Source organism: Neopelma chrysocephalum, unplaced genomic scaffold (genome assembly GCF_003984885.1).
Source record: "Neopelma chrysocephalum unplaced genomic scaffold, ASM398488v2 Primary Assembly neopelma1_43, whole genome shotgun sequence".
NCBI classification, from domain to species: Eukaryota; Metazoa; Chordata; class Aves; order Passeriformes; family Pipridae; genus Neopelma; species Neopelma chrysocephalum.
In genome coordinates this window covers 21,403,667-21,427,916 of record NW_020897702.1, presented here as the reverse complement: position 1 = coordinate 21,427,916, position 24,250 = coordinate 21,403,667, and the positions used below count along the sequence as shown (strand labels likewise).

Sequence of the window (24,250 nt, the reverse complement as noted above, 5' to 3'; positions counted from 1 at the left end):
TCAATGCTTCACACAACATTGAACCCTCCTCTTGGAATTCAAAATGTAATAATAGCGGGAATCATACCTCCCTCCCCACCTCCCCTCTCTCCAGCAGCAATGTCACTTTGGGTGTCTGGCAACATGACTCTCCACTGCTGCTTCTTTTTTTGAGTAAATGCCCTTAGTAGTAGAAAAGGTGCAAAACTGGTTAATCAGTGGGGAGCAACAAGAGTTTTTGTAATAGGGATGTATTTGAGGAAGAAGCCAAAGATGTAGATATATTCAGAAGTAAGCAATAAGACTCCAAACATTAGATGTTAGACATTAGATTCTTCCTACAGAAACTTCGGTAGATGTTAGCTCCAGTGTCACCAAAGAAAAGTAATTTCTAGGACCAGAGAGTCAGATTTAGATACTCTTACAACTTTCTGGTATTTCCTTACTTCTGCTAGAATTAAATAAAATCCATGCCCTGGTCTCAGAAATTGTATTTGACAATATTAAAATGCTCCAAACCAGAGGTGATTTGGGATTTTGTGGCTCCCATCTGCAGAGGCTGTTTCAAATGACTACATCCAGCCTTCCTGTCTGCCTGATAGAAGTAACTTAGAGAGACACACCAGACCCTACAATATGTCAAAAACATACTTCACATGGAGTGCCTGCTCACTGATGGAAGAGATGGAAGAAGTAACACACTTGAGCTTTGACTATGAGGTAACACAGTCAGTGTTCTCAAAGGAATTTGGATGTCAGTTTTCCATAGATTTCGTATATCTTTCAAAATCTGTTCTTTGTCACTCTGCACAACAGCCATTTCCATACCTCATAGCTGTGTTGGGCAGAGATGTACCTGCTAATGTCCCCAGCGCCCCAGCTGTGGATGCTAAGGGAAGTGGACAGCACTGTGCTGTCTGATGTGCTCTTCTTACATACCCTTCCCTAAACATACTTGATTGGTTTCTTTTAATTTATTTTTCATGTTATTTACTGGTTCAAATGGAAGAAAGTTGCCACTGACAAGCTAATCACCAGACGCTACAGCCTCTCCTTGGCTAGTGCTCAACCTTTCCCACCCAGCCAATATTCTCCCTACAGCCCCACTGGCTTGTGCTTCTCCTCCCATACCACTGCCAGAGACTACAAGTTCTGATCCAACACAGCATTTGTTAGTTTCTTAAAACAACCAGATTTAAGATTGAATGCCTTCAGACAGTTCTGGCTTCTCCTGAGTCACAAAAATATATACATACACACCAGTATATATAAGAAACCTAAAAAACTAATTAGTGTTCCTTAATTGTCTACTGAGATACCCCAAGACAGCCTACTTTTCAAATACTGCTGAAATCCTCGAGTCAGGCAATGTTAAGGTTTCTGAATTGAAACACCCTGAGACGTTATAGAGAATTGGGACTGTTTAGTTTGCAGAAGGGAAAGCTCTGTGTGACCTTTCCATACTTAAAGGGGGATTATAAGGAAGACAGAGACAGACTTTTTACAAGGGCCTATAGTTATAGGACAAAGGGTGTTTAAATGGTTTTTAAATAAAATGGTCAAATTTAAAACAATGGTTTTTAAATAAAAGAGGGTGGATTTAGATTTCATACAAGGAAGAAATTCCCTGTATGTGAGAATGATGAAACACTGGCACAGGTTGCCCAGAGAAGCTGTGAGCTGCCCCATTCCTGGAACTGTCCAAGGCCAGGTTGGATGGAGCTTTGAGCTGGTCTAGTGAAAGGTGTCCCTGCCCATGGCACGGAGCTGAAACTAGGTGATCTCTAAGGTGCGTTCTAATCCAAAGCATTCTAGGATTCTATGAAATGGAGACATTCACATCCCAGTTAATTTGCGTAATTTTAGGTAAAGAGTCTTCTGGACTTAACGTATATAAAAAGAAAAATGAAAAGGTTCAAGACTGAAAAGTCTATTTTTCCTTAAAATTAACTGCTGATACTATAAGTACGATAAAAATTGGGGCTTTAAATGTTCTAAATTACTTAGAAGAAACCCAAAAAATGGTTTGTAATGCATCTAATACAAAACTAAAAGCCCTAAAAGATGCCCACATATTTATATACATATTAGTTGGTTCCAGCCTCTGTTTGAAAGTTTAGTTGGATATTTTTGTGGAAGTTTAATAATAATATTATGGACAATATTACCTTTCTGGAATGAAAAGAACTTAGATAAAGAATAGCCTACTGTATCTTCAAAAAGTAGCACGTTTCTTAAGTTCCATGTGCATTATATTTGCAATTTACATGGGGATTTGTAACAGCAGTGCTGCTCCCTGGGTGTTACTTACTTTGGATGGACTTCTCTAAGGGTGAGTTTACACAGCTGTGGAAGGAAAATCTAGCCACAATCAATTAAAAAGTGCAACACAAATCCTTTGGACAGCATTCTCAGGCTGTCCTGCTGTTGAGACAGCTACTATATTCCAAGAATGAGTACTCTAACTGTATTAAACTTAGTCCTAACCAAAATAAGCTTTTACTAATTTTCACCATTTAAGGAACATAAAGACCTGCCTTTGTCATTTAAACTTTAAGCTGACTAAGCCTCATAGAAACAGAACGTTAAGTAACTAAAGCAATTAATTCCATTTACAGAGGTCAGAAGAGTCTCTAGGTTTTAGACATGATGGGCTTGTATGGTCTGTGTTTCTTATTCATGTGAACTCTCAGATTATGGTTTGTTAGGTGGCAAAATAAGTCACCTTTGTTTTCCTCTTGTCAGCAGAGTTTAGCTGAGCTGATCCTAACAGGTCACCACTGTGATGGCATTACCTGCACTTCTGATTACAGAACAACTAGAATAAGCAGGCAAATGAGACCCCAGATGCCCTGCCTTTGTGTGGGACATATTTATAAGCAACTTGCTGAATCCTACACACAAAGAAAGCCTCAGGGAATGTAGTATGTCTACAAGCCAATGCAGAAAGCCCTAAGAAAAAAAAAAAAAGAGGATAAATAAGCAGGCAGCTGAAAAGCCTGAAGTCTAACTAACTCACCAGCACATCAATAATACAATAATGTCGTCAACCCACTGTGGCCTCTGAACAATGCTTTTTCTGTTCTTCAGCTAATTAGTAAAAGAAGAGATTAAAGTCTTTAATCTCACTTGCTTTCTCTTTCTTCCCTCTTTTTACCTGGAGGATGTGCATGTATGTGTACATACGTATTTCCTAAATGAACAAAGAGGAAGTACATACATTAAGATGTGGAAAACACGAGGTGGAATGTGAGTTTGGTTTTATTTCCAACAAGAGGGTCATCTACATGATTTCACATTTCCATGTACTGCGACTGCAAGGAGTCAGATGCACGTCTATGTTATAGGGTGGGAGGGGAGGGGGGAAGCTGAACTGAGGATATGAATTTTAATCAGTTTCCTGAATGAATACGACACTGTATTTCCCCCACTCTCCTCAGGATGACAATTCAGAGGAGATAACCTTCTCCTTTGAAAAACTCTGAAGGGAAAGTTTGTTTTTACCATAACAAATACAACAAAAGAAGAGGGAAGCTGGGAAAGGGAAGGGGGGGCGGACAAATTAAATGTCAAACTTTCTCTCCTTACTTGGAGATAACAGCATACTAGGAAACCTTCTTAGAAGCTTAACAGAAATGCAGTTAAGCTGTTGCCAGCTGCAGTAAACCTCTCTCTCACCTTTCTTTCTCTCTTTCAAGACATCTTTGAATGCCTTCGCCTTCATCATAAATCAGACCTTTGAGCAATTATCACTCCAGCCGGATGGCAGCAGCCTGAGTGGCCACTGCTATTCCACTGCTGTAATCTGCACTTTGTCAGGTTACACTACCCTTGATGAAATTTCACATTTCTTTGCCAATGAGCGTTACCTCTCCGTTTATGACTCATTGTCTTTGCAGCAGAGAGCTGTGAATCTCATTCCTCTCCTTGTAATTTGTTTAAGCAGCATGGACCATTCAGCAGGGCTGAGCACCTTCAGCACCCCACCGGGGAGTCTCAGAGCATCCCAGTAGGATGGATTTGTGCTGCTGCCTCAAATACTTACCCCGAGGGCATCCCTCAGCGCCTCTGAGAGAGACTGAACACAGACATCTTCCACTGGCCTCTGAAGAGGCCACCATCAGTACACAGTGCTGATAACACTGTCACAACTTTCAAGGGAACTCTGCATTTTTGCCATTCCCTTTCCCATCCACACAGCCCTTGGGTGACAGGTTCTTGACAGGTTCCCTCAGCCCCCAGGCTGCACCTTGCCGCCCTCACTGAGAAGGAGGGCTCTCTGGCGAGTCTTTCAGGCAGGAGTTAATAAAACAAAAAAGGCAAACAACCCCAAAATTTCACCCCATCAAAAGGGACCGGGGTCCAACCTTCAACTCAGGTAAAGTTTCTGAGTGCTGCCCAGGTACCACATGGGGTGGCGCGTCCCTCTTCGCAATACCCAGCAACACCCACGCAACAGTACGGACCTTCCACCCAGTGCTGCATTTTTCAACCTTTACGAGGCGATTTTTAGCCCCCCTCCCCAAATTATTTATTTTTAAACAAACCCCCCGAAACAAACCAACCCAGAGAGCACACCCGCTCCCACAACCAACCTACATCCCCGCGCACGGCCGTCAAGACAGGCACGAAAAAGTAGGCAGAGAGAACGAGAGAGAGAGAGAGAGAGTCACTCACCGTTGGCGGCGACACAGAGGTTTCCAGAGCCACTTTGAACTAAGAATGACTGAGGGACGAACTCTTCCTCAGAGTCCGAGCCCGCGGCCGCCCGGGCCGCGCCGTCGCCCAGCGACCGCCCCGGGCCCTCATTGGCCGGCGGCGAGGGGAGAGGGGAGGGGGACTGCGAGCGGGGGGTGGAGGAGGCGGACGAACAGGGCAGGGGGGGACCTGCGGGCCACAGACACACACATACACACAGAGAAGGGGAGGGGGGAAAAACACAGAAAGAAATAAAATGAACAAAAACCACGCAAAACACGGACAGAGAGACAATAAAAGTCGAGCCGGGGCACGAGGGAAGGCCGCCCCCCCCGACCCCCCACCCTGCCGCCTGCCCCAGCGGGGCAGCCCTGCCTGAGGGGCGGCCGACTGCACGTACCTGACCACATCATCTGCTGCCCCCCGGGCTAGAGCTTAAAACTCCTATCCACACTTTAAAAGTGGTATCCATCAGGGTTTTTTTTTGTTTGTTTGGTTGGTTTGGTTAGTTTCGGTTTTGTTTTGGTTTTCGTTTGTTTGTTTGTTTTGTTGTTGTTATTGCTTTGGTTTGCTTGGTTTTTTTAAGGTTTTGGAGTTGGAGAGAGCCCCTGGTGTGTGAGACACTCTGTGGCATGACTTGGGCTCTCACTGTCAGTGAGGCCAGGTGTTGAAGCCGGGCTGCATCGTACTAGAGGGAAACCCTTGCCCAACGGGGTAAATTATTTCAGATTCCATGTGAAAAGTGTAGGGTCCTTTAGGGATTGGTTTAACCATTCTCTTATCGAGCTCATAAAGCAAACAGCATAAGACCTCCATCATACAGGCAGCAGGTGGAGGACAGGTCTGTGTATTGCTGTGTAGTGTAGAAGCACATTAGCAAACCACCACACTGATACAGGGCAGAAGCATAGCTCAGAGCAGCATCATTTGATTGATTAAATGATGAAAAAAACAGCAAATCAGGTTATAAGATTATACTTTACATAGAGCTGTGCCTGGCTGAGGAAGAACTACTGACTGCAAGGAAATTCAATCAGGTACATGTAGGTTAAGTACATCCAATTGGAAAAGCATACTGTAAGCAATTAATAGTTATCAGGGTCTTATTCCAATCAGATTTTTAAACAAAACTGGGAAGTCAGAACACCCAAACTGGTGACAAATCCATCAGGCAAACGTAGAGGTCAGATATGTGCAGTACATCAATAAAAACAGGGGGAATATGAACACAGACATATAATACAGGACAATGCATTTAAACATGGGCTTTTCCCCTTGCTACGTTTGATCTGATAGTCATAATGATTAATCTCCCACATTTTCCCAAATACTGAAATGTTATCATGCAAAATCCATCAAAATAAAAGAACAGTCAGCAGAAGAAAACAGCAAACTTAAACAAAAAATCTGTTTCAAAAAACTCCATATTTTTAACATAACATGGCACACTACATAGTTGTACAATATTTCTTACTAAACATAACATGAACACTTTAGAGAAGGACACAAACCCAAAACAATGAAGTGGGTTTAACATTTAAATCCCCCAAAGCTGGTTCTGCTATGTTTCCTTCCACCTCGGTCATCAGTTTTTCTCATCGTAAGCCATTGGATGTCACCTCCTTGACATATGCTGATCTTATAAATTGCTAATTATAATCAGAGAAGAAATTTTGGCATCAGAGGCAAAGCCTGGGAACCGGGGAGAATACAGGACTATACCTATATGTGCTTAGAGAGACTTGTCACCCAAAGGAGAAAAGCCAGACTTGGTGGAGAGCCTACACTGCCTCTTGTGCAGCATGAAGACCAAGGGCTGAAATTGTGAGCCCTGTGTGTTTTGTTATGATCAACAGTGGAGTCATCTGGATCTCCTTCCTTCTGACAAGTCTCCAGACAGAGAAGTTCCTGCTTTAGGAATGCAGCTTTTAGGGAATCTGCAGCCCACTTCACACTCCCTGACCCTTTTTATGGTGCCAAGGCTGTAATCTTCCTGTTGTGCTAACTACTGGTAAAAACTGGAGAGAGACAGGGAAAAAAGGGAGCATGTGCAAGTGGATGAGAACTGCTTTCCCTGTTACAGTCCCTGACACGCAAACTGAGATCCAGCTCTATCTCTGATCTGCTCTTGAAAGAGCAAAGTCTGCTCTGTGTCATCCTCTTTGTTGCAATAGAGATTTGATGAGCCCTGACATGCAACAAAGTTTAAATTAGGACTTTGATTTGCTATGCTTTCATTACAAAACGGGGTGACATGTATTTCTAATCCTGTGTAGTCAGAGGCTGAATTCTAGCGTGATGATGAGTGAAATAGAAAGAAAGTGTTAAATCAGTGCCTTCCTATACATCCATACAGTTTTTCAGTGTACTTTGTAAGGTGAAGCACATTTTTCTAGCCATTAAGAAAAACAAGCTAGATTTAAAAAATTGTTTCAATCCTCTGACTCATTTATGCAAAGATCAGTAAAAATGCATTAAAAGGAGGTTCATGGTGTGACTACCTGACAAAAAAGAAAAAAGTGTGGTAAATTACAGTAGAGGCCCAATGCTCTCCCTGTGTTTTGTTCAGGCAGCATGCTTGGCATAACTATACATGAATTCTCTAGTCCGAACATAAAGAGCAGGAGCAGAATGAGCTGAATTTGGAATTGTAACCCTAAAAGCCAAATGTCAGCTTTTGTCAATCTACATCAGAAAGTTTCTGCCATTTCCACATGGTTGCAGGTTGTTGGGGCTTTTTGGTATGAGCTTTCCCAGTTTCCCAGTATTACAGTTTTGGCAATGATAAAAGAAAAATAAATATGAATAAAAACATAACCAAAACCTCTTCAATTACAGATTTGGATTTTAACCAACTACACCACTGCAGAGTGCACATGAGAAGATCTCGTGGGTTTTCACGGTCATTACATGCACTTCCAGCAGGGAATGAGCTGACCTTTACAAGGGAAGGTTCCCTAGGAATTGTGCATACTAACCATGTTACTGAGGGCTGCGCTGCTCTGAAGAGCACTGGCGCATACCACTGTGCTCCCTGGAAAATTCCCTTTTGCCACAAACGATGGGGTGGCTATAACAGGAGATTTTACCAGCTGCCGGATGAAAGATGAGCGCTAATCAGCTCTGCTGACAACAACCAATGAAAATGGATGGGAAGCAAAGCGATACCTCCCTTTTTAACAATTCAACAACTCTGTTTGTAAGGCAAGCATGTGTTAAGTTGTGGATCCTTTAAGAGAATTGCCTCCTTTTTTTCATGCTTGGGCAGAAAACCAAGAATTAAATCTGACCTTTTCACAAAAATTAAACTGAGAGAGAGATGAAAGCTACAAGTTTGTATCCTTCTCAGACAAGAATTTCATTGGATTTACTGCAACTGCAGGCCCAAGTAAAACAAGCAGGATTTGGCCTGTAAACTTTCATTCCAGCTGCCAGAGCAAAATTTCTAATTGATTAGTACAAAATAAATTCGAAGCTACACTGTGTTGCTATGGAACCTGAGCAAGTAGAAGTTTCTTTGCAGTATGTGCTGTTTCTCCTTCAAAAATAAAAAACAGAAGGACTAGATAACACATTCATTATGCAGAGTCTTGCAGTTTGGAAGCTAACTCGAAGAAAAACAAAACCGATTCCAAGTATGGGCCCCTTGGCATCAATTTGTAACAATCTTATATATCTGCTTGCAGTGAACAGTCAAAACTATGTTCTTTGGACTTGAGGCAGGAATAATAGACGTTGTATGTCACTGTATGACTGTATGTTGCTTGCACATATTTAGAGGAAAACAGAACAGAACCTTCTATTTTATCTATGTGCCAGTACTTCAGATTAAAATTAAAAAAAAGATCAGAGGAAGATACGGTGCACTCTCTGTAATTTATGAAAGTACTTAGGAAACACAAACTTTAGAAATAGGTTAGTACAAAGAATATGTTTCCAAACTTAACCGAGGAATTATGCAATATTCTGGTATCTGCTTTAAATTTAGGGAAGAGACAACCAGAGCAGACCCTAAACAGTTAGGGAAAAGTAAGACAAACAGTAAACATGCCTTCATTTTATGCTGCACATTTGGCTGTAATATTTCAGAATTGCTAGAATTACTCTGTCTCTCACAGGATTTGGCCTTCATAGATCAAGAGCTGATTTAAAACGGGTGTATTCATGCTAGTGTGAACAGAAGAGCTGCCAGAAACACAGAACATTCAAGGAGATACTTTTAAAGGAGGTCAGTAAATTGTTTTGTGGACTATATTCAGTGGATTATACTCATATGTTTATAATTTGTCCCAAAAGAGGTGAAAAAAAGTAGATATACAAATGCTGACTTTTCACAGAACTGAAACGACAAAGCAACAGGATTTAATAGCATTCAATATACACAGAATGGTATTATCTGCAATCAATAAATCAGTAATATCAGCTTTTTTCCCCTAATAACTTCTTCTATCAAGCTTCATTCAAGAACCTTTAAGAGCTTTACGAGCAATGGGTATGTAAACTTTGAAATACTGTTTCAGATCTGTTGGGATCTGTTATCAGATTGGCTCCTACAATGGTCAGAGGGCTGGAACACTTCTCCTATGAAGACCAGCTGAGAGAGTTTTGGCTGTTAAGCAGGGAGAAGAGAAGGCTCTGTGGAGACCTTCTAGCAGCCTTCCAGTCCTTAAAGGAGACTTTTAGAAAAGAGGGATAATGACTTTTTACACAAGCAGATAGTGACAGGACAAGAGGGAACAGTCTTGAACTAAAGGAGGAGCAATTTATATTGGACACTGGGAAGAAATTCTTTGCTGCGTGGGTGGTGAGGCACTGGCACTGGTTTCTCAGAGAAGCTGTGACTGCCCCATCCCTGGACATAGTCAAGGTGAGCTTGGATGGGGCTTTGAGCAACCTGGTCTAGTGGAAGGTCACCCTGTGGGGCATTGAAACTAGATGATCTTTAAAGTCCCTTCCAACCCAAATCATTCTATGATTCTATGAATTAGATTTTCTAGGAAGCAGACTTACACTTTTGACAGATAAGGAAACTGAAGCACAGAGATGTGTAATAATTTGACTCAAAATTCTGTCATTTCTTGCATACTATATCTCTAGCCACTGAAATAGTCTAAAAGGCTGTTTGTCACATTCAAAATATTTTAAATTAGCAGAATTCCCACCAGAAAGGAATGACAGGCGTGGGCAGAAGTACAGTCATTTCGATTTCCTCAGTTCAACAACTGCAGTAGTTCTCACATAAGAACTTTTGGATTGTCATATCACTGACAATGCCTAGCCTTTGTACTACCTCAAAATAGGAAAGTTTCTAGGATGGTACTGTGGCACCAATGTTGGTAAGCACCATTACAAACAAAAGACATCTCAATACAGCTCTGGCCTTTAAAACATGGCTGTGCACTGTAGGTTCATGTGAAGGCTGTGTAAATGATAGGAGAGTGTATTCTGTAGTGTGCTGGCTGGGTGTATTATCCTGTCAAAGGAAAGAGAGTGTAAACAAATGAAGGGGTTTTTTATGTCTTCCCCTCACTTTACACGGGAGTTTTGAGTGATTTTTATTGACATCGAAACAAAATCTTATTGATCAATATTAAAACTATAGCAAGCCTTGTGCTGGAGAAAACCATGACCTGCCTAAACAATGCTTAAGTACCTCTGTCTGATAAAAGAAATAAATTAATAAATTAGTCTAAAACTCAGGCAGTTTCATCTCATACCATATCTGACTGCTTAAAACTCCACAAACATGAAGCAGTCCTGTAGAGCTGAATCTTGTGTGAGAGCTATATGTGCAAAGTGGCAAGCACGGTGGGCACCAGGACATTTGTGGATTGCTGACACACGGGATGAGGTGGAAAGGGCAGTGCCCTGCCTGCACAGTAGTGTTCGGTTCCCTGCAGAATATAAAAGGCAGTAATTTGCTCCACTAGGTATTTCAGGGCATCAGAGATCCTGTTGGATTGAGGAGGGGAATGGGAGAATATCTGCCATTTTTCTTTTCAAGGTGAAGGGGAATGTAAATGAAGATGAGCCCTGGTTGTCATATGCTAGAGCACTGGTTTAGCATCCACTCCCTCAGAGATGGAGAAAGAAGGAATTTTCCTAAGGGACAAAGAGCATTCATGCCTTGCTCATGGCAGCATATCAAGCCTTTCCAGTGGACAGCAAAATACACACCCCTGGAAAAAAAGCAAGCTGAACTAGTTGTCTGCAAAAATGTGTCAGTGAATCATAGGAGTAAGGAATTGTTGCACAGATTTATTGCTGCTCTTTAACAATAGGTAGTCACAACATTCTTAGTTCAACAGGGAATATATATCTTGTGTTTAGAATTGATTAAAAAAGCAGTCTTAGAAAACTACTCTCAGTTATTTATATGTCCTGAATTTCCACCTGCACTTATGTTTATTTTATTTAATTTAATTTTGTGATTTTGATTTATAGTTATAAAGCCATAGGGAAAAAAGAATGAAACAAAGGGGACAAAAAAACAGGAAAAACCTGGGCAGCTGCCACGTCACCAAAATTAAGGAATGAGTAGTTGTGCTTTGAAAATGAGAAATAATCATATGCCCTGTATGAAAACTGGCATATTGGGGAAAAAAGGGCCATGTGAGGTTAAGAAGGACTGAATAAATTCACCTGGGCTGAAGTGGACTATGAAGAACACATGTTATATGGACTTCACCTGCCTTGTGAGTGATTTATGCTGCTCTTCCACCATGTGTTTTTTTCCTCCCCTATGCTGTGAAGTTAGGCAATGTTTTTCTTTCTCCATTTACTAGGATAGTGCATTTCCTATCAAGGCAGTTCACAAAGTCACTGTTTGCAGGGACTTGTGAACATTCTGTCAAGGGCAGACCTTGAGCAGGCCCTGCTTTGGGTGGAAAACATCTAGAATGGCAGCAGCTCTGTGAGGAATGATGTGATGCTGGGATATATAAAAGCACAGTAGCTGAATGCCTGTTATCTGCCTCTGTCCCAGCACAGATCATGGACCGAGCATTTGGGCCTTATCGAATTATTCCCAAATGAAGCAGAGGGTAGAAAGGGACAAGAAACAATGCAGACCTCAGATCTCCTTTCCCCAGCTCCTGAGGTTACTAACCTGACCCAAACCAGCAGAAAACAATTATCCATTGAGCAAGATGGAGAGGAGCAGGGAGGAAATTGTTCCCTTCTGAAATGCAGTTCCTCCGGGGCTTGGGGTGCTCTGGAGCAGCACAGCAGCACTTATAATTTTTTGCCAACAGAAGAAAATAATACGGCAGATTTTCAGAAAATTACACGGGCAATTGCCTGAGCCGGATACTCAGCTTGCTCATTTGTAGGCACAACAGTAGAAACAGATTGTGTAAATTAGCTACACGATTTTCTACAACATCCATCTCCAAGGCTGAACTCGTGCTGTTATTTAAAAGCACAAACAGGTAATGTAATTTCCAAGTATGTGGGAGATTTCTTGTATCTCTTTCAAAATCAAAGAAGTAAGGATCAAGAACGAAAGACTTTCTCCTGATAGAGACAGTATAAACAATCCTAATCACCACAGAATATTTATATCATGCCTTGTGAAATATTTATGCAAGTAATTCACATCATCTAAAGTTTTAAGAAAAATGCAAGCCCCTAATTGTGGATCAGCATTACAAAAGCTTCTGCAGCTTTACTCAAATCCAACTTGTAAAAGTATAATATAATTAATAGGCAGTCTGATGAGCTGCCCATGAAGTGGCCTCTCTCAATCTGACTCTAATGCTCTATCTGATCCAAAACACCCAACATAAAGTATGGGGTTATCTGCAAATGATTACATGCAAATCTCCTAAAAGGTCCATTTCCCGGTATTTGAACACCAAACTGTAGGCTTTACAGAAATTGCTTTCTCTAAGCTTAATGCTAACCAAAAGGTTTACAATAGCCTTGCAAAACTTTTCCTGATAGGCTTGGTCAAGGCAAAGAACCTTGTCATGCTCCTGTTACCCCAGCAGGGAAGAATTATTAAACATGGGCCACTGCAAGGTTTTTTCACCTCCCCTGGCAAATAAAATTTACACAAATACCTTGTATGGTGGTTGGCAGTGATTTTCTAAAATTAACTTTTAAGTAATGCCAGAGGAGACAAAACCATAGAGTGCTAGAAACCAACCAAAATTGCATGATGTTAGAGCCCACTTACCAGGGAGCAAAACTAATTCATCCTACAGCCAAAGCACCACAAAATCAACAAGTTCACCTCATGATCAGCGATACACTCTGTGACTGTCGTGGCCACTGGTGATGGGTTCTAGCACACCTTGTATGTAAAATAGTACCCGATGAGTAACTATGCTGTTAAGGAATAAAATGTGTTTTTCCACCTGTTAACTAGATAACCACAAAAGGAATGAAGGTTGCAGCTGTTAAGAGAAATCCAGGAATTGTTTGGGGAAAGAGAAGGGTAATATGTCATTGTTCAGCATAGTCACAGTAGGGTCTGCCTGCAGTCAGGGAAAATACAGCTTTATCTTCCAGAGGAGACTTTGTCTCCAGTTTGAGTTGGAGTGTCGCATTTGTCTTCACTGATTATACAGGGAGCCTTGGGTGATCCTTGTGCATAAGTGAAAGTGGCATGAACCCCGGGTTTAATGTCTAGAACTTGCCTGAAGGTAAGGTAATCTCACTGAGATGTTTTTTTCAGTGATATTTTGGTTTGCTTTGTAATAGCTAATCCATAACTGCCCCATCATATGTGCAGACTTAGCACTTCCAAGCTCATAGACAAAGGTGCTGTGTAGCAATGGAAATGGAGACTGAACACACAGGCAGCTGAAGATAAAGGATTCACAGAAGAACTCTGAAGAAATATTATTTTATGCTTCTCTTGGGGAGAAACATAGTCTGCCTGAGTAAGTACATTCCAAAGAAAACATATGACTGCAGATCTCTGGAGTATGACAAAGGGGTAGGAAAGGTATACTGCAGTAATAACTCTACCTGCCTATCCATAAGTGCTTTTGCGAGGAAATTTGGGGTGAAAAGAACGTTGCCTTGATACAAAGATTGCATCTGCTTTTATTATTGTTAAAATTACTGTTGACTCTGGATTTCTACGCTGCGTAAAATTAATGAACTCGTTCAGCCTCTTACACTTACTGGGGCAGTTTCCTCCTGATCTCAGCCTTTATCCCCATGAGGGTTGGATGCTTGCATACTTAAAATTGTATGGGAGTTGTTTGCCAGTAACTGTTATTCTTATATCCTAGTCAAACTCCCTTAATTTTGGGAGGACCTTTTTTCCAGTGCGTGATTTCAAACAAAGCAAACAGCCTCTGTGCAACATCTAAGAGTCACAGTTCAGAAGATCATTTTCTTTCTTCAGCTGAGAAAAGAGATCAAGGCAATTTAGTACTAAAAGACTCTTCATACATCAGCTTCTAAAGGGATCTGATTAAGAAGAAAGGTTATTTTCCATCTCACTGTCTGTGAGCTAGCCCTGGGGCTCTGGACTTGAAGACAGTAGAAAGTGTGAGGCTCCTGCGGAAGCAGAAGCAGAATGGCTGCACCAAAATGCTACTGAGACTCAGTTCACGTGCTCTAGACACAAGCAGCAGAGCACAGTGCTGCGCTAGAGGGGCCGCACAGCGCTGTGCTGCCCTGTGCCAGCCTGCAGCACACCTACATCTGGATCTCTGCACACATGCTGATAGTGGGTGTAATTCCTTTCTGGCTTACTCTGAGAGAGGCCCACTGTGTAACCCCTGGGGAAGAACTCTTCAGACCTGTCTGATCTGATCCTTATGCACTGGATTCTCATTTGTCATCCACCTCCTGCCCCATATGCATTTGAATCTTGCACATACACTATGACTGGCACAGCTCATTAAAAACAAGACCCATCCTGCATCTTCCAGTATTTTCAGTCAGTTTTGTCTATTTATTCTACAGGCTTTTCAAGACATGGACTACTTCACCTTGTGTGCATGTGAAGCAGGCAAAACTGCAGGACTTTGATATTGTGTTTAGTCATTAGGTGTTCTTGCAATGCAAGATGTAAGAGTAGGGAAGTTTGTGCTTGAGTAGCTGTAATTATTGTGGAGGAGAGCTGTGCTCAACGTTCTGTAGGCAGTGAGAGGCTGAGAGTGTCCCTTTGCTACAATCTGAAGGCAAGACAAGTGTTGCATTTCCAAGGAGGTCAGAGTAGAGAGCACACACTTACTGAAAAAGATGCAAAGAAGATGTGCATCCCTCATTGCTCTAATCTGAAATTTCCCCTTATAAACCCGCACTTCAGCTTTGTTTTCCCAGGAACCTTCCTGAATTCTTGCTGAGACAAAGAGCCAAAATACAGCTATGCATCTGTAGGTGATGCTCTTCCCTCCTGGGAAAGATTGCCATTTCATGGAATTGCCCAAGAAGGCAATGCAGGAATATGACAATACTGAGCCAGAAAATTTGGTGTTGAACCAAAAATTGTGATTTGCTTTACATTTGTTTCAGGCTTAGAACAACATTAGAAAGTAAAGGCCAACAGCCGTGCACGAGAAGAAAGAAATGGTAGAGACAATTTTTCAGGTTATTGAATGACACTTCCAGTCCCAAAAAAATGGGAATCATCTTTTTTCCTCCCAAATCACTCTATGTCTCTCAGCAGGCAACAGAACAACTTGCAGTGCCATAGCAAAACTTTTTTTCTCCAAAGCCTTGATTAATATCTTCAAAGCTGCAATCTTAGTACCTTAATCATTACTTTACTGACTTCTACCTTGCAAGTAAAGAATTTTTACTTTGACTTTTGTTCAGTTCCCTGATCAGTGAAAAATATGTATTTTTTCAAGTCACTATAGAAAGATAAATAAGAGAGATTTTCTGGATAGAGGGAGGGTAATGATAATTCAAGACACATTGCAGGCACATGAGAATTGTTTATGAAAAAATGTTTAAAAACCCTAGTAGTTCAGAGAAGGGTGGGCTATAAGCAGCAGAGCTAAATACAGGGAAAAAGTATACTTGGTGTCATTCACTGAACAGTTTCTCTGTCTCTCATTTCTCCCAGCCTTTGTCTGTTTTTTCTTGAGTGATGGTTAAAGGAATTGGTTATCTTCAAGAAAAAAAGCTCTTGAGAGCAGTATAAGAAAACAATTCAGTGCTTGGAAATATGGCACCTTAACCCATGTGAAAATGTGATACAGGTTTTGCCAGAAAAGAATACACTTCTGGTCCACCTGACTTACTATCCCTTCCCCACCACTAGCTGATTCCAGTAATGCAGTGCTCCCATAAAACAGTTAATTACACCCAATGGCATAGGGGGAAACTCTTTATAATACTGCATAATAACCAAAGCTATGCAAGGAAGCAAGATGGCTAATAGATCTTATTTTTTCCCGACTGTTGAAACAGTATGTGCTATGTGTGTTCCAACTCATTGGTAATTATTTTTCTCAGGTGTTTGCCCCAGAACTAACATGTAACAGGTAGCTTTGCATGCTAGTGATGAAATATCCCCCTTTTCTTTTTTAAATGTAATAGTTTTAATCATGGTAAAATGCTAATGGGAGAAGAGAATCCAAATGTTTTGGGTGACAAAGAGCCCTTACTGGTTATCTTGTCCATCTCTTAGGTAGTTATTCACTGTAACATAGAAGTCCCTTCTACAACAAGTTTAATTTTAAATTCCTGATCAATTAGTCTGGGCAGCCTGTTCCAGAGTTCTGGAGGTCCAACTACGCCCACTCTTAGATGTGCTTCTGTTATACTGCACTGAACACTCTTGAGTAGGCTGGTGAGCAGACCCAGGAAGATAGTGGTCTCTTTTATCTCTAAATTTGATGATTACCTGCCTCACCTCTTTGACAGGCTTGACCTTCTGTACACTATTCAATAGTTTATACAGCTATTTTCTTTCTTATGATTGTTTTTGAACTAAAGACCCTGATCTGCAAGCACCATGCAGACCCAGCTGCCTTTCATCAGTACACATATGTGTCAGCCAAATGCCTACAAGTGGAGAAGCTCTGACTATACAGTCCTTGAAGCGCTTCTACAGACATTATAGCAGTTCCACCACACTTTAATGAGCAACTCTGGCTTCAGTTTTGTCCTAATTTTTACCTTTTGTGTATCTGCACACACACTCATATGAGCTATGTTTTCCTCATACTCTTTTAAATTTTGATTGAGCATCACTTACATGCACAGAAAAGAGGCTCTTTTTTCTCCTGGAAAATTTTTCAAGTGAAGCATTTCATTGAAAAAAAACCACCTCCCCCCAAAACAAGCATGAAAAATAAACCCTTGAAAAATCTAGAAATGGAAAAAGCTGTTCAAAATGTATGACCTTTTTATTTTATATATGATCAGTTGCCTTCAGTTTTTAAAGTGTTAAAAATCAAAGGAGAAAGCAAAACCAATGGAAGTGATTCTGGGGAGATTTCTGAAGTCCCGAAAGGTCAGCAAACTTGATCACTTCTAGGGGCTGTCCAGTTGCACAGGTTTCCGTGCTTAAGTGTCTTGCTATTTAACCTGCTGGTTCCCTGATTTTTTAACATTAAAAAGAGTTATCTATATAGACAGAGAGAGAAACATATCTGTTGCCCAGCTTTGATGAGATAAAGAGCCCCCTTAAATACTCAAAAGGCTTAAAAGTAGCTAATACCACCCAAATTGAGTGGAGCCTGGAATCAAGATTTCCCACTTCTTGAGGAAAGGCTCCAATTCCTAAATTATTTCAGAAGACATCAGTGTTATAATAACACACTCATCATCAGAAGATGTCCTCAAAGACTGGCACTCAAACGCTTCCTATTATTTCCACTGGAGGACTTAGAGATTCATGTAGCAACACAGATATGAGACACCCAAGCTTCCTATGCCATCAGGATGGGAAAGGATTCCCTATGATAGATTGACTCTGCTTATCTTCAAGACCATCTATGTCCTTCCACTTCCACCTCCACACACAACGTACAAAAAGCAGAATTTGGATGGCTTTTCCATATAGACTGGATTTCTCTCAAAGTATTTGGGACCAAATGTCCCAAATTTTTTCAGGTTTCTTAGACTCCTAAGTTATGTGTGATTGAGTATGCATAAAAGCCACAATTTGCAGACCTTAGTCCTCAGAGTAAAGAACCAAAATTCACCTTTCTTTCCTTAGAATGAAATGCTGAAATCATCAAGTGTTTTGGCCCTGACAGAGAGCGCATCAGGTTTTTTGGGTTATGTTGGAGCTTGATTTTTTCATAGGTGCAGAGAACCCAGATCTCGTGGTAAAGACAGTAAGTGGATTTTGGTATATTTCTTTATATAATCAAACAGTTATGTCTAAGAGGCAATGCTTGAACTTGTTAACTGACATAATAATAAACACGAGTTATTTCCAAATAGATTTTAAACTGTCAGGAGTCATGTGCACACAGACTTTGTACAGAAAGAACGAGTTGTATTTTTAGTGTTCTTGCCTGAAAAAAGCTACTGTCTATCCCCGTGCCTTTGGGCCTAAACTAACCCACCACTTGCCCATGGGAAAGCAACATACATTTGGAGATGCTTTAAGAAAAACAAAAGCTCATTGCTCCCTGTCATAGGCTCCGTGTGTACAGAAGCTACAGTAAAACTCATTTACATTTGAATTCTAGCCATGGATAGGTAAAGGTGCTGCTGACAGGTGCTGCGTCTGAAGGTTCCTGAAGGCATTCCTTATCTAAGGTTATTTCAAAAGCAATTCTGGTTGGATTTGTCTGCTGGTCCACAATAACTGTGCTGCCTTATGGTTTTTCTTTCTTTCTTTTCTTTCCTCTTTACATTTTCTTATATGCTGAAGCTGATGCAAGGATAAATGTGAAAAGGCGTGACATTTCCTTTTTGTTAGATGCTTGTGATTTCATTATGCATGTCCCCAAAGGTGGCTTAACCAGCACCTGGTGCTATTTGAGTATTCTGGCCTTCCAGTCAATGAAAGAGTCTCTGGAATCAGGGAGCAATAAAGCTACTTCATAATCAAAGTGGTCATTCTGGTGTGAATATTAGAAGTTCTTTCACTCACACACACACGCACACACACGCACACACACAAACAGGGAGAAAAGGATTTCATAGCCATTATTCTATGCCATTTACCCTGCAAAAATATATACACTCATACAAGGTCTGTTATAAAGTCTCAGCAATTTCTTTAAACTTGCACTTAGCTGGGAAGTCTGCTCTTTCTGTTTCAGATTTGAAGAAAGCTTGTCTACTTTTTCCAAGTATATCACTTCTAATAAAAGACACTACCTGTGCCTGTGTTTTCTTGACTAACTCGTCAGATTATCACACCTACAAAAAGATGCCACTAGGCTGATATTTCAAGGTCTCAAATGACATAGAGATGTTTGCTGGCTCATTTTGAGAAACAACTTTCTACTACAACATAGGTTTTATAACTGTATTGTTGACACTTATAATCATTTAAAGCTCTTCTGGTAGTAAAGCACCAAAAACATTTCTCTACATCATCCTAGTTTTGGTGGGGAACACTCACATCCAGTAATAAAAAGATGTGAAAACCTGATGTGAATTATATGGAATAAATCTATTATTTAAAATATATGAAAATCTAACTCAGTCTTAAGCAGCACAGATAAAAACAGAAGATCAGGAATCTGAATGTATCCATTTATGGACAGATATATACTTTTAACATAAATTTAATTTTTGAACTTTGCTGTGTCATATCACTGATACCATCCATGTGAGCACATAAACATAGGCAGCAGGAGAAAAGGCCATTTGGAGTACTTGGAACAAATGGAGAACTGAAGCCTGAAAACCAAAGAGCAGACTAGAAGTTAAATCTGCTGTGAACAGAGTGGGGAAGACAGCCAGGAGCTGCTAGGAAATCCTACAGGATATGGGGAAGAAACAAATAGATGGGAGAGTTTTGTATGAGACTGCAAAATAAGATATAGAGAAAAGAAGTTGGTGAAATAATGGTGATGAACTTGGCCATTGGACCCACAATGGGAAAGCATAGCTGTGCAAATGATTTTCCATCTGGTTTACTCAATAAAACATACGTATGTTCAGAAAATGTGTCATAGGGAAAAAAACTTCAGCTTCTGGAACTTGTGAGCTAGGTCAGGTAGAAAAACAGAGATTGGACTGCTGCTCAAAATCTCCACAGCAACAGGCATATCTGCTGTTTTTGTTAATGCTAGGTGGAAAATGGAAGGGCTAACATTTTATGTAGAGAAAGCAGTTGTGTCTTATTGTACGCAAATGCTAGTTTAAAGCTCAAACAACCACGGATTTTCCCTAACTGTGAAAACAACTCTTTAAGTCATTAACTTTCATCATTCCTCAAGAAACAGGTATATTTAAAATAATTTAAAACTTGCTTGGTCATTGTGAAAATTCTTGCTGATTTTTGTAAAATAAACAGAATTCAAGGTTTGCTTTCGTTGTGCGCAAAGGTCAGTTGGAGGAACAGGAAAGGTTTTGTGATGTATTCCATTCTTCATTCTTACTTGGTGTTGCTGTGATGCTGTGGAGCCAGCCAAGAGATGGCTTAATGAATATCTCCTTTACACTTCCTATTTTATCCTTCTCATTGGTTACAAGGTGGGTGTTAGACTGTGGACTGATGGAACTGGCATTATAGTTTTTGGAGCAGTGCTTTTCAAACCATTACATTTTCCCAATCTCATTTGTTCATTAATTCATCAGTCTCTTTCACTATGGCCAGTGCTAAAATCCATACAGCAATGATACAACTAGCAAATTGCACATTGCTGTGTAGGCAGGAATTTCTCCCTTCAGATCCCTAGTAAGTGATAAGCACATGCCCTTGAGCCTGAGTTTTTTGCAAATTCCTGTTGCATTATGCAAATCTCTAGAACTGATTAGAACAGTTTCTGAATAACAGCATCTTCTGCTGCCACCTGTTCACCAAGGCCTTAGGAATCACTGGAAGAAACTCAAAATCCAAACTCAATTTCCAGATTTGTCCAGCCAAAAAATTTATCTGACAAACTGATTGACAGAAGCAAGTTTGCTTCTTAAGAGGAGAAAAACAGATGAACAGTAAAGCTACCAGGCCAAAATCTTCCAGTGAATCAAATAAGGGCACAACACTTCCCTTGATTCCTACCACAGGGCTCTACCCACTTGATCATCCCATTTGCTTAAAAAACTTAAGTATTATTAGAAAAAGAGGCATTGAGATTGAAAAGAAAGCAAATTAAACCAATCTACCCCTCACACCTTGGTGTTTAATAGAAATCTGCAATGAATCGGTGTGTTTTGTGAAAGGTCTGTTTTAATAAAACCTGCCTTCATCTCAAAAGGGACTAGAACCAGAGTGAAATGAACAATAATAGTACCAGCTTATCAGTACTCGGTAAAATCCTATTTATAAGTCTATGGATGCTAATTAACTGTCTTGCAATGGCAAGCAGAATTGTGTGTTATTCCCAAATGAAAGCATGGAAAGTGCTAAAGAAGACACCACATTGATTAATGTCTAGCCAGGTGTTTTGTGTACCCAAACTCTTCCTTTCTGACAACATTTTCCCATTATTTTCCCTTTTTATAAAAAACTCATTTGAACTCTCTCAGCTACTTTTGTTCTTCTTTAAAAGACTGCAACTTGGCAATAGAATAATAGAATTATAGACTGGTTTGGGTTGGAAGGGACCTTAAAGATCATCTAATTCCAACTCTCCTGCCATGGGCAGGGAGACCTTCCACTAAACCAGGTTGCTCAGAGTCCCATCCAGCCTGGCCTTGAGCACTTCCAGGCATCCACAACTTCTCTGGACAACCTGTGCCAGTGCCTCACCACCCTCACAGTGAGGAATTTCATCCTAATATCTTGTCTAAACCTGCCCTCTGTCAGTTTAAAGCCATTACCCCTTGTCCTGTCACTCCATGCCCTTGTCAAAAGTCCCTCTCCATCTCTCTTGTAGCCCCTTTAGGTACTGGATGATGCCCTAAGGCCTCCCTGGAACCTTCTCTTCTCCAGGCTGAACAATCCCAACTCTCTCAGCCTGTCTCCACGGCAGAAGTGGTCCAGTCCTCTGAGCATCTTCCTGGCCTCCTCTGGACCCACTCCAACAGGTCCTCATACTTTTTGAGTGGCCCAGGGCAGGTGGAGTCTCAGGAGAGTAGAGTAATAGTACAGTGAGCATCTAAGGTTGTGTCAGAGTCTGAGCATACCAGAAATCTAGCAGTAGCCACTATGAATAATAAAGTGGAATGAGTGCATTTATGATTGATCTCTGAAGAGAGATATTATCTGATAATGGTGTTAAAAAAACATATGGTCTTTATGAAAAGACTTGTAGGTAGAAAAATCTACTATAGGAAATCCATAAGTATTTATAAGCCACATGACAGAAATGTGTAGTTACAATGTAAGATTGATGGAGTAGGTTTAGAAATTGTCTGTGAGACTCTCAGAAGGAGGTGGAAACACACAGTTGGCTTCAGACAGGTCAGCTCTGGAAATGAAAAAGCTGTAAGGATATGAATGGGATGCTTCCCACCTTCCCACAGTGTGTCTCTGAGCTTAAAAAGCAGTCCTTGGCTCTCTAGGATTGGACTGGACTTGCCAGCGCAGACTAGAGCCATCAGAAAACCCAGAGGTACTCTGACATGATGCATATAAGTTTAGGCTTCTCAGGTCTCTCAAGAAGTACAGGCTTGGTCCTTCAACATGTGCCTACATACTTTGCTGGATAAGGACTTGGGAGGGAGGTGGATGTCTGCAATTCTTAGTTTGAAATCCAGCACTGACAAGTGTGAGCATCTGCTTGCCATGTGCAAAATGTGTATCACACGTTGACAGAGCAGATTACCAAAGGTGATTTTCCACATAGACCATTCTTATTGATTTTAATCGAATTACTACGAGTATAAGGCATTATTCAATGAGATCCAGGGAAGAAGTGGTTGGAAACCACAGTATCCCAGATCCTGTTGGCTGTGTTCATGAAGAGGTACATTTATTCTGTGAACAACTCCACTGAAATCAATGTGCATGCCTGCAGAATATCTCTTTGACCAGACTGATTTAGAGAAAAACAACCTGGCTTCTTTGGATGAGAAAAGTTGCATAGAAGTATAGCATTATTTTTATACCCTTTCTTATTAATATATTAAACTCCACATCATTCTTCAGAGATGAAGCAGACCAATGCTCAACACAACTGTAGGTTACAATCACCTGTGTCATTCTCTCAGATAGATGGCTTTTACATGGTGTATCCTGGACAGCCAAAATATCAAGACGGTAATTTGTCTCTAAATTATGGCTGTTAGTAATTAATCCTCTTTTACTCTGGACTTGAGTGACCTTTATAAAGAAGCAGTTTAAGTTAAAAAAAAAAAAGGGAAAGAAATGAGCCATCTCTCCACCAACATATACTCTTAAACTTGCAGCAAGAACTATGAAAAGAATAAAAAAATCTACAGTGGACTCAAAATATAGCCCAGAAGATGTATACTAACTCACTTCTGCTGTATTTGAGGATAAAAGACTTTCCTGTAATGGCAGTGGGAAGCCTGTGACCTCTCCAACGCTTGCCAAAATTAGGTCATCTCTGTGATAAACTGCTCAGTCCTGCATTTCCATCTTGAAAAGTTTCCTGATGAAGTGAGAAAGAAAATGTCCGGCCTCTGTAGATATGGTGTTTCTTAAAACCTTGATCAAAATCAAATGTCTCCCACTCTTTATTAGGGACGTTAAACAGAAGCAGCTGTGCGAGGGACATGCTGGCTGTCAGCATGACCTTCGGAACTCGTACCTGCTCACTGGTAATTACACAGCGTTGGCTGTTTATCATATGGAAAGTGAATCCAACACCTTGTAGGAAATACCTTTGAGGAAACAGAGTCATGATGAAATGCTGCCCTGCTTTGTTTCTGTGGGTGAATTCTAGCATTTATAAAAATAAACTGCTTCCATGACAGATAAAAAACAGACATGATTTTTGTGCAGACTGTTTGGGGTGAGACATCTCTGCCTGTTTGTGTGATTGTCTTACTTGCAAATTTTTGGTTTTGTTAAAACCTTTAGTTTTGTTAAAAAAGAGAGGAAACAAAACACCACTCTGAAGCTGTCCCAAATGTGTGGAGAAGGGCAACTTGTGAACTTAGTTTTTTAAAAAAAGATGTAGAATGATTTGTGGTGAAACTATCCTTGTGTTTGGACTGTCTTCTTTTTTTCATGGTAGGCAATTTGGGTTTGGCTGGGAAGGTTAAGTAGGGAAAACTCTATTTCTCCAGTATTTATTTTTTCTCATCTGAAAATCTGGGAGCTTATCTAAAGAACAGTGGCGACTTCTCTTTCAGATATAACAATCTCTTCCGTCTCAGATTCGTTATATGTGATTTTAAGCTCCATCTAATTGAGACTGCCTTATCTATGTTATTCTTAGAAACCAGAAGTTAATCCATAAGAGCTACAAGTTTATCTTTCCCCTTCCTAGCCACATCTCAACTCGAAAAAGCCCATGCCATCACCCTGCCTTGCCTCATTTATCAAAATAATACAGCCTCTAACCCTTCTGAAGAACACAATGTGAGATATGCATGGCAGGACACCCACATT

The 24,250-nt window shown here is 40.6% G+C and overlaps 1 protein-coding gene and 1 long non-coding RNA gene across 10 annotated transcripts in view; one reads left to right on the top strand and one right to left on the bottom strand.

Annotated features, from left to right (window-relative positions):
• The window catches only part of TENM4 (teneurin transmembrane protein 4), a 603,970-nt gene that overhangs the window by 265,005 nt on the left and 314,715 nt on the right, over positions 1–24,250 (bottom strand). For 5 of the 9 annotated variants that reach the window (XM_027677557.1, XM_027677560.1, XM_027677561.1 and 2 more), the window contains one exon: positions 4,657–4,866. The exons of the other annotated variants lie outside the window; for them this stretch is intronic. In XM_027677557.1, the coding sequence (XP_027533358.1) occupies positions 4,657–4,866 (210 nt within the window). The remainder of the gene's footprint in view (positions 1–4,656; positions 4,867–24,250) is intronic. 9 annotated transcript variants of the gene reach the window in all.
• The window catches only part of LOC113964833, a 38,512-nt gene continuing 19,268 nt past the window's right edge, over positions 5,007–24,250 (top strand). Inside the window, exons 1-2 of the long non-coding RNA XR_003533310.1 lie at positions 5,007–5,391; positions 8,796–8,905. This is a non-coding gene — a long non-coding RNA (uncharacterized LOC113964833). The remainder of the gene's footprint in view (positions 5,392–8,795; positions 8,906–24,250) is intronic.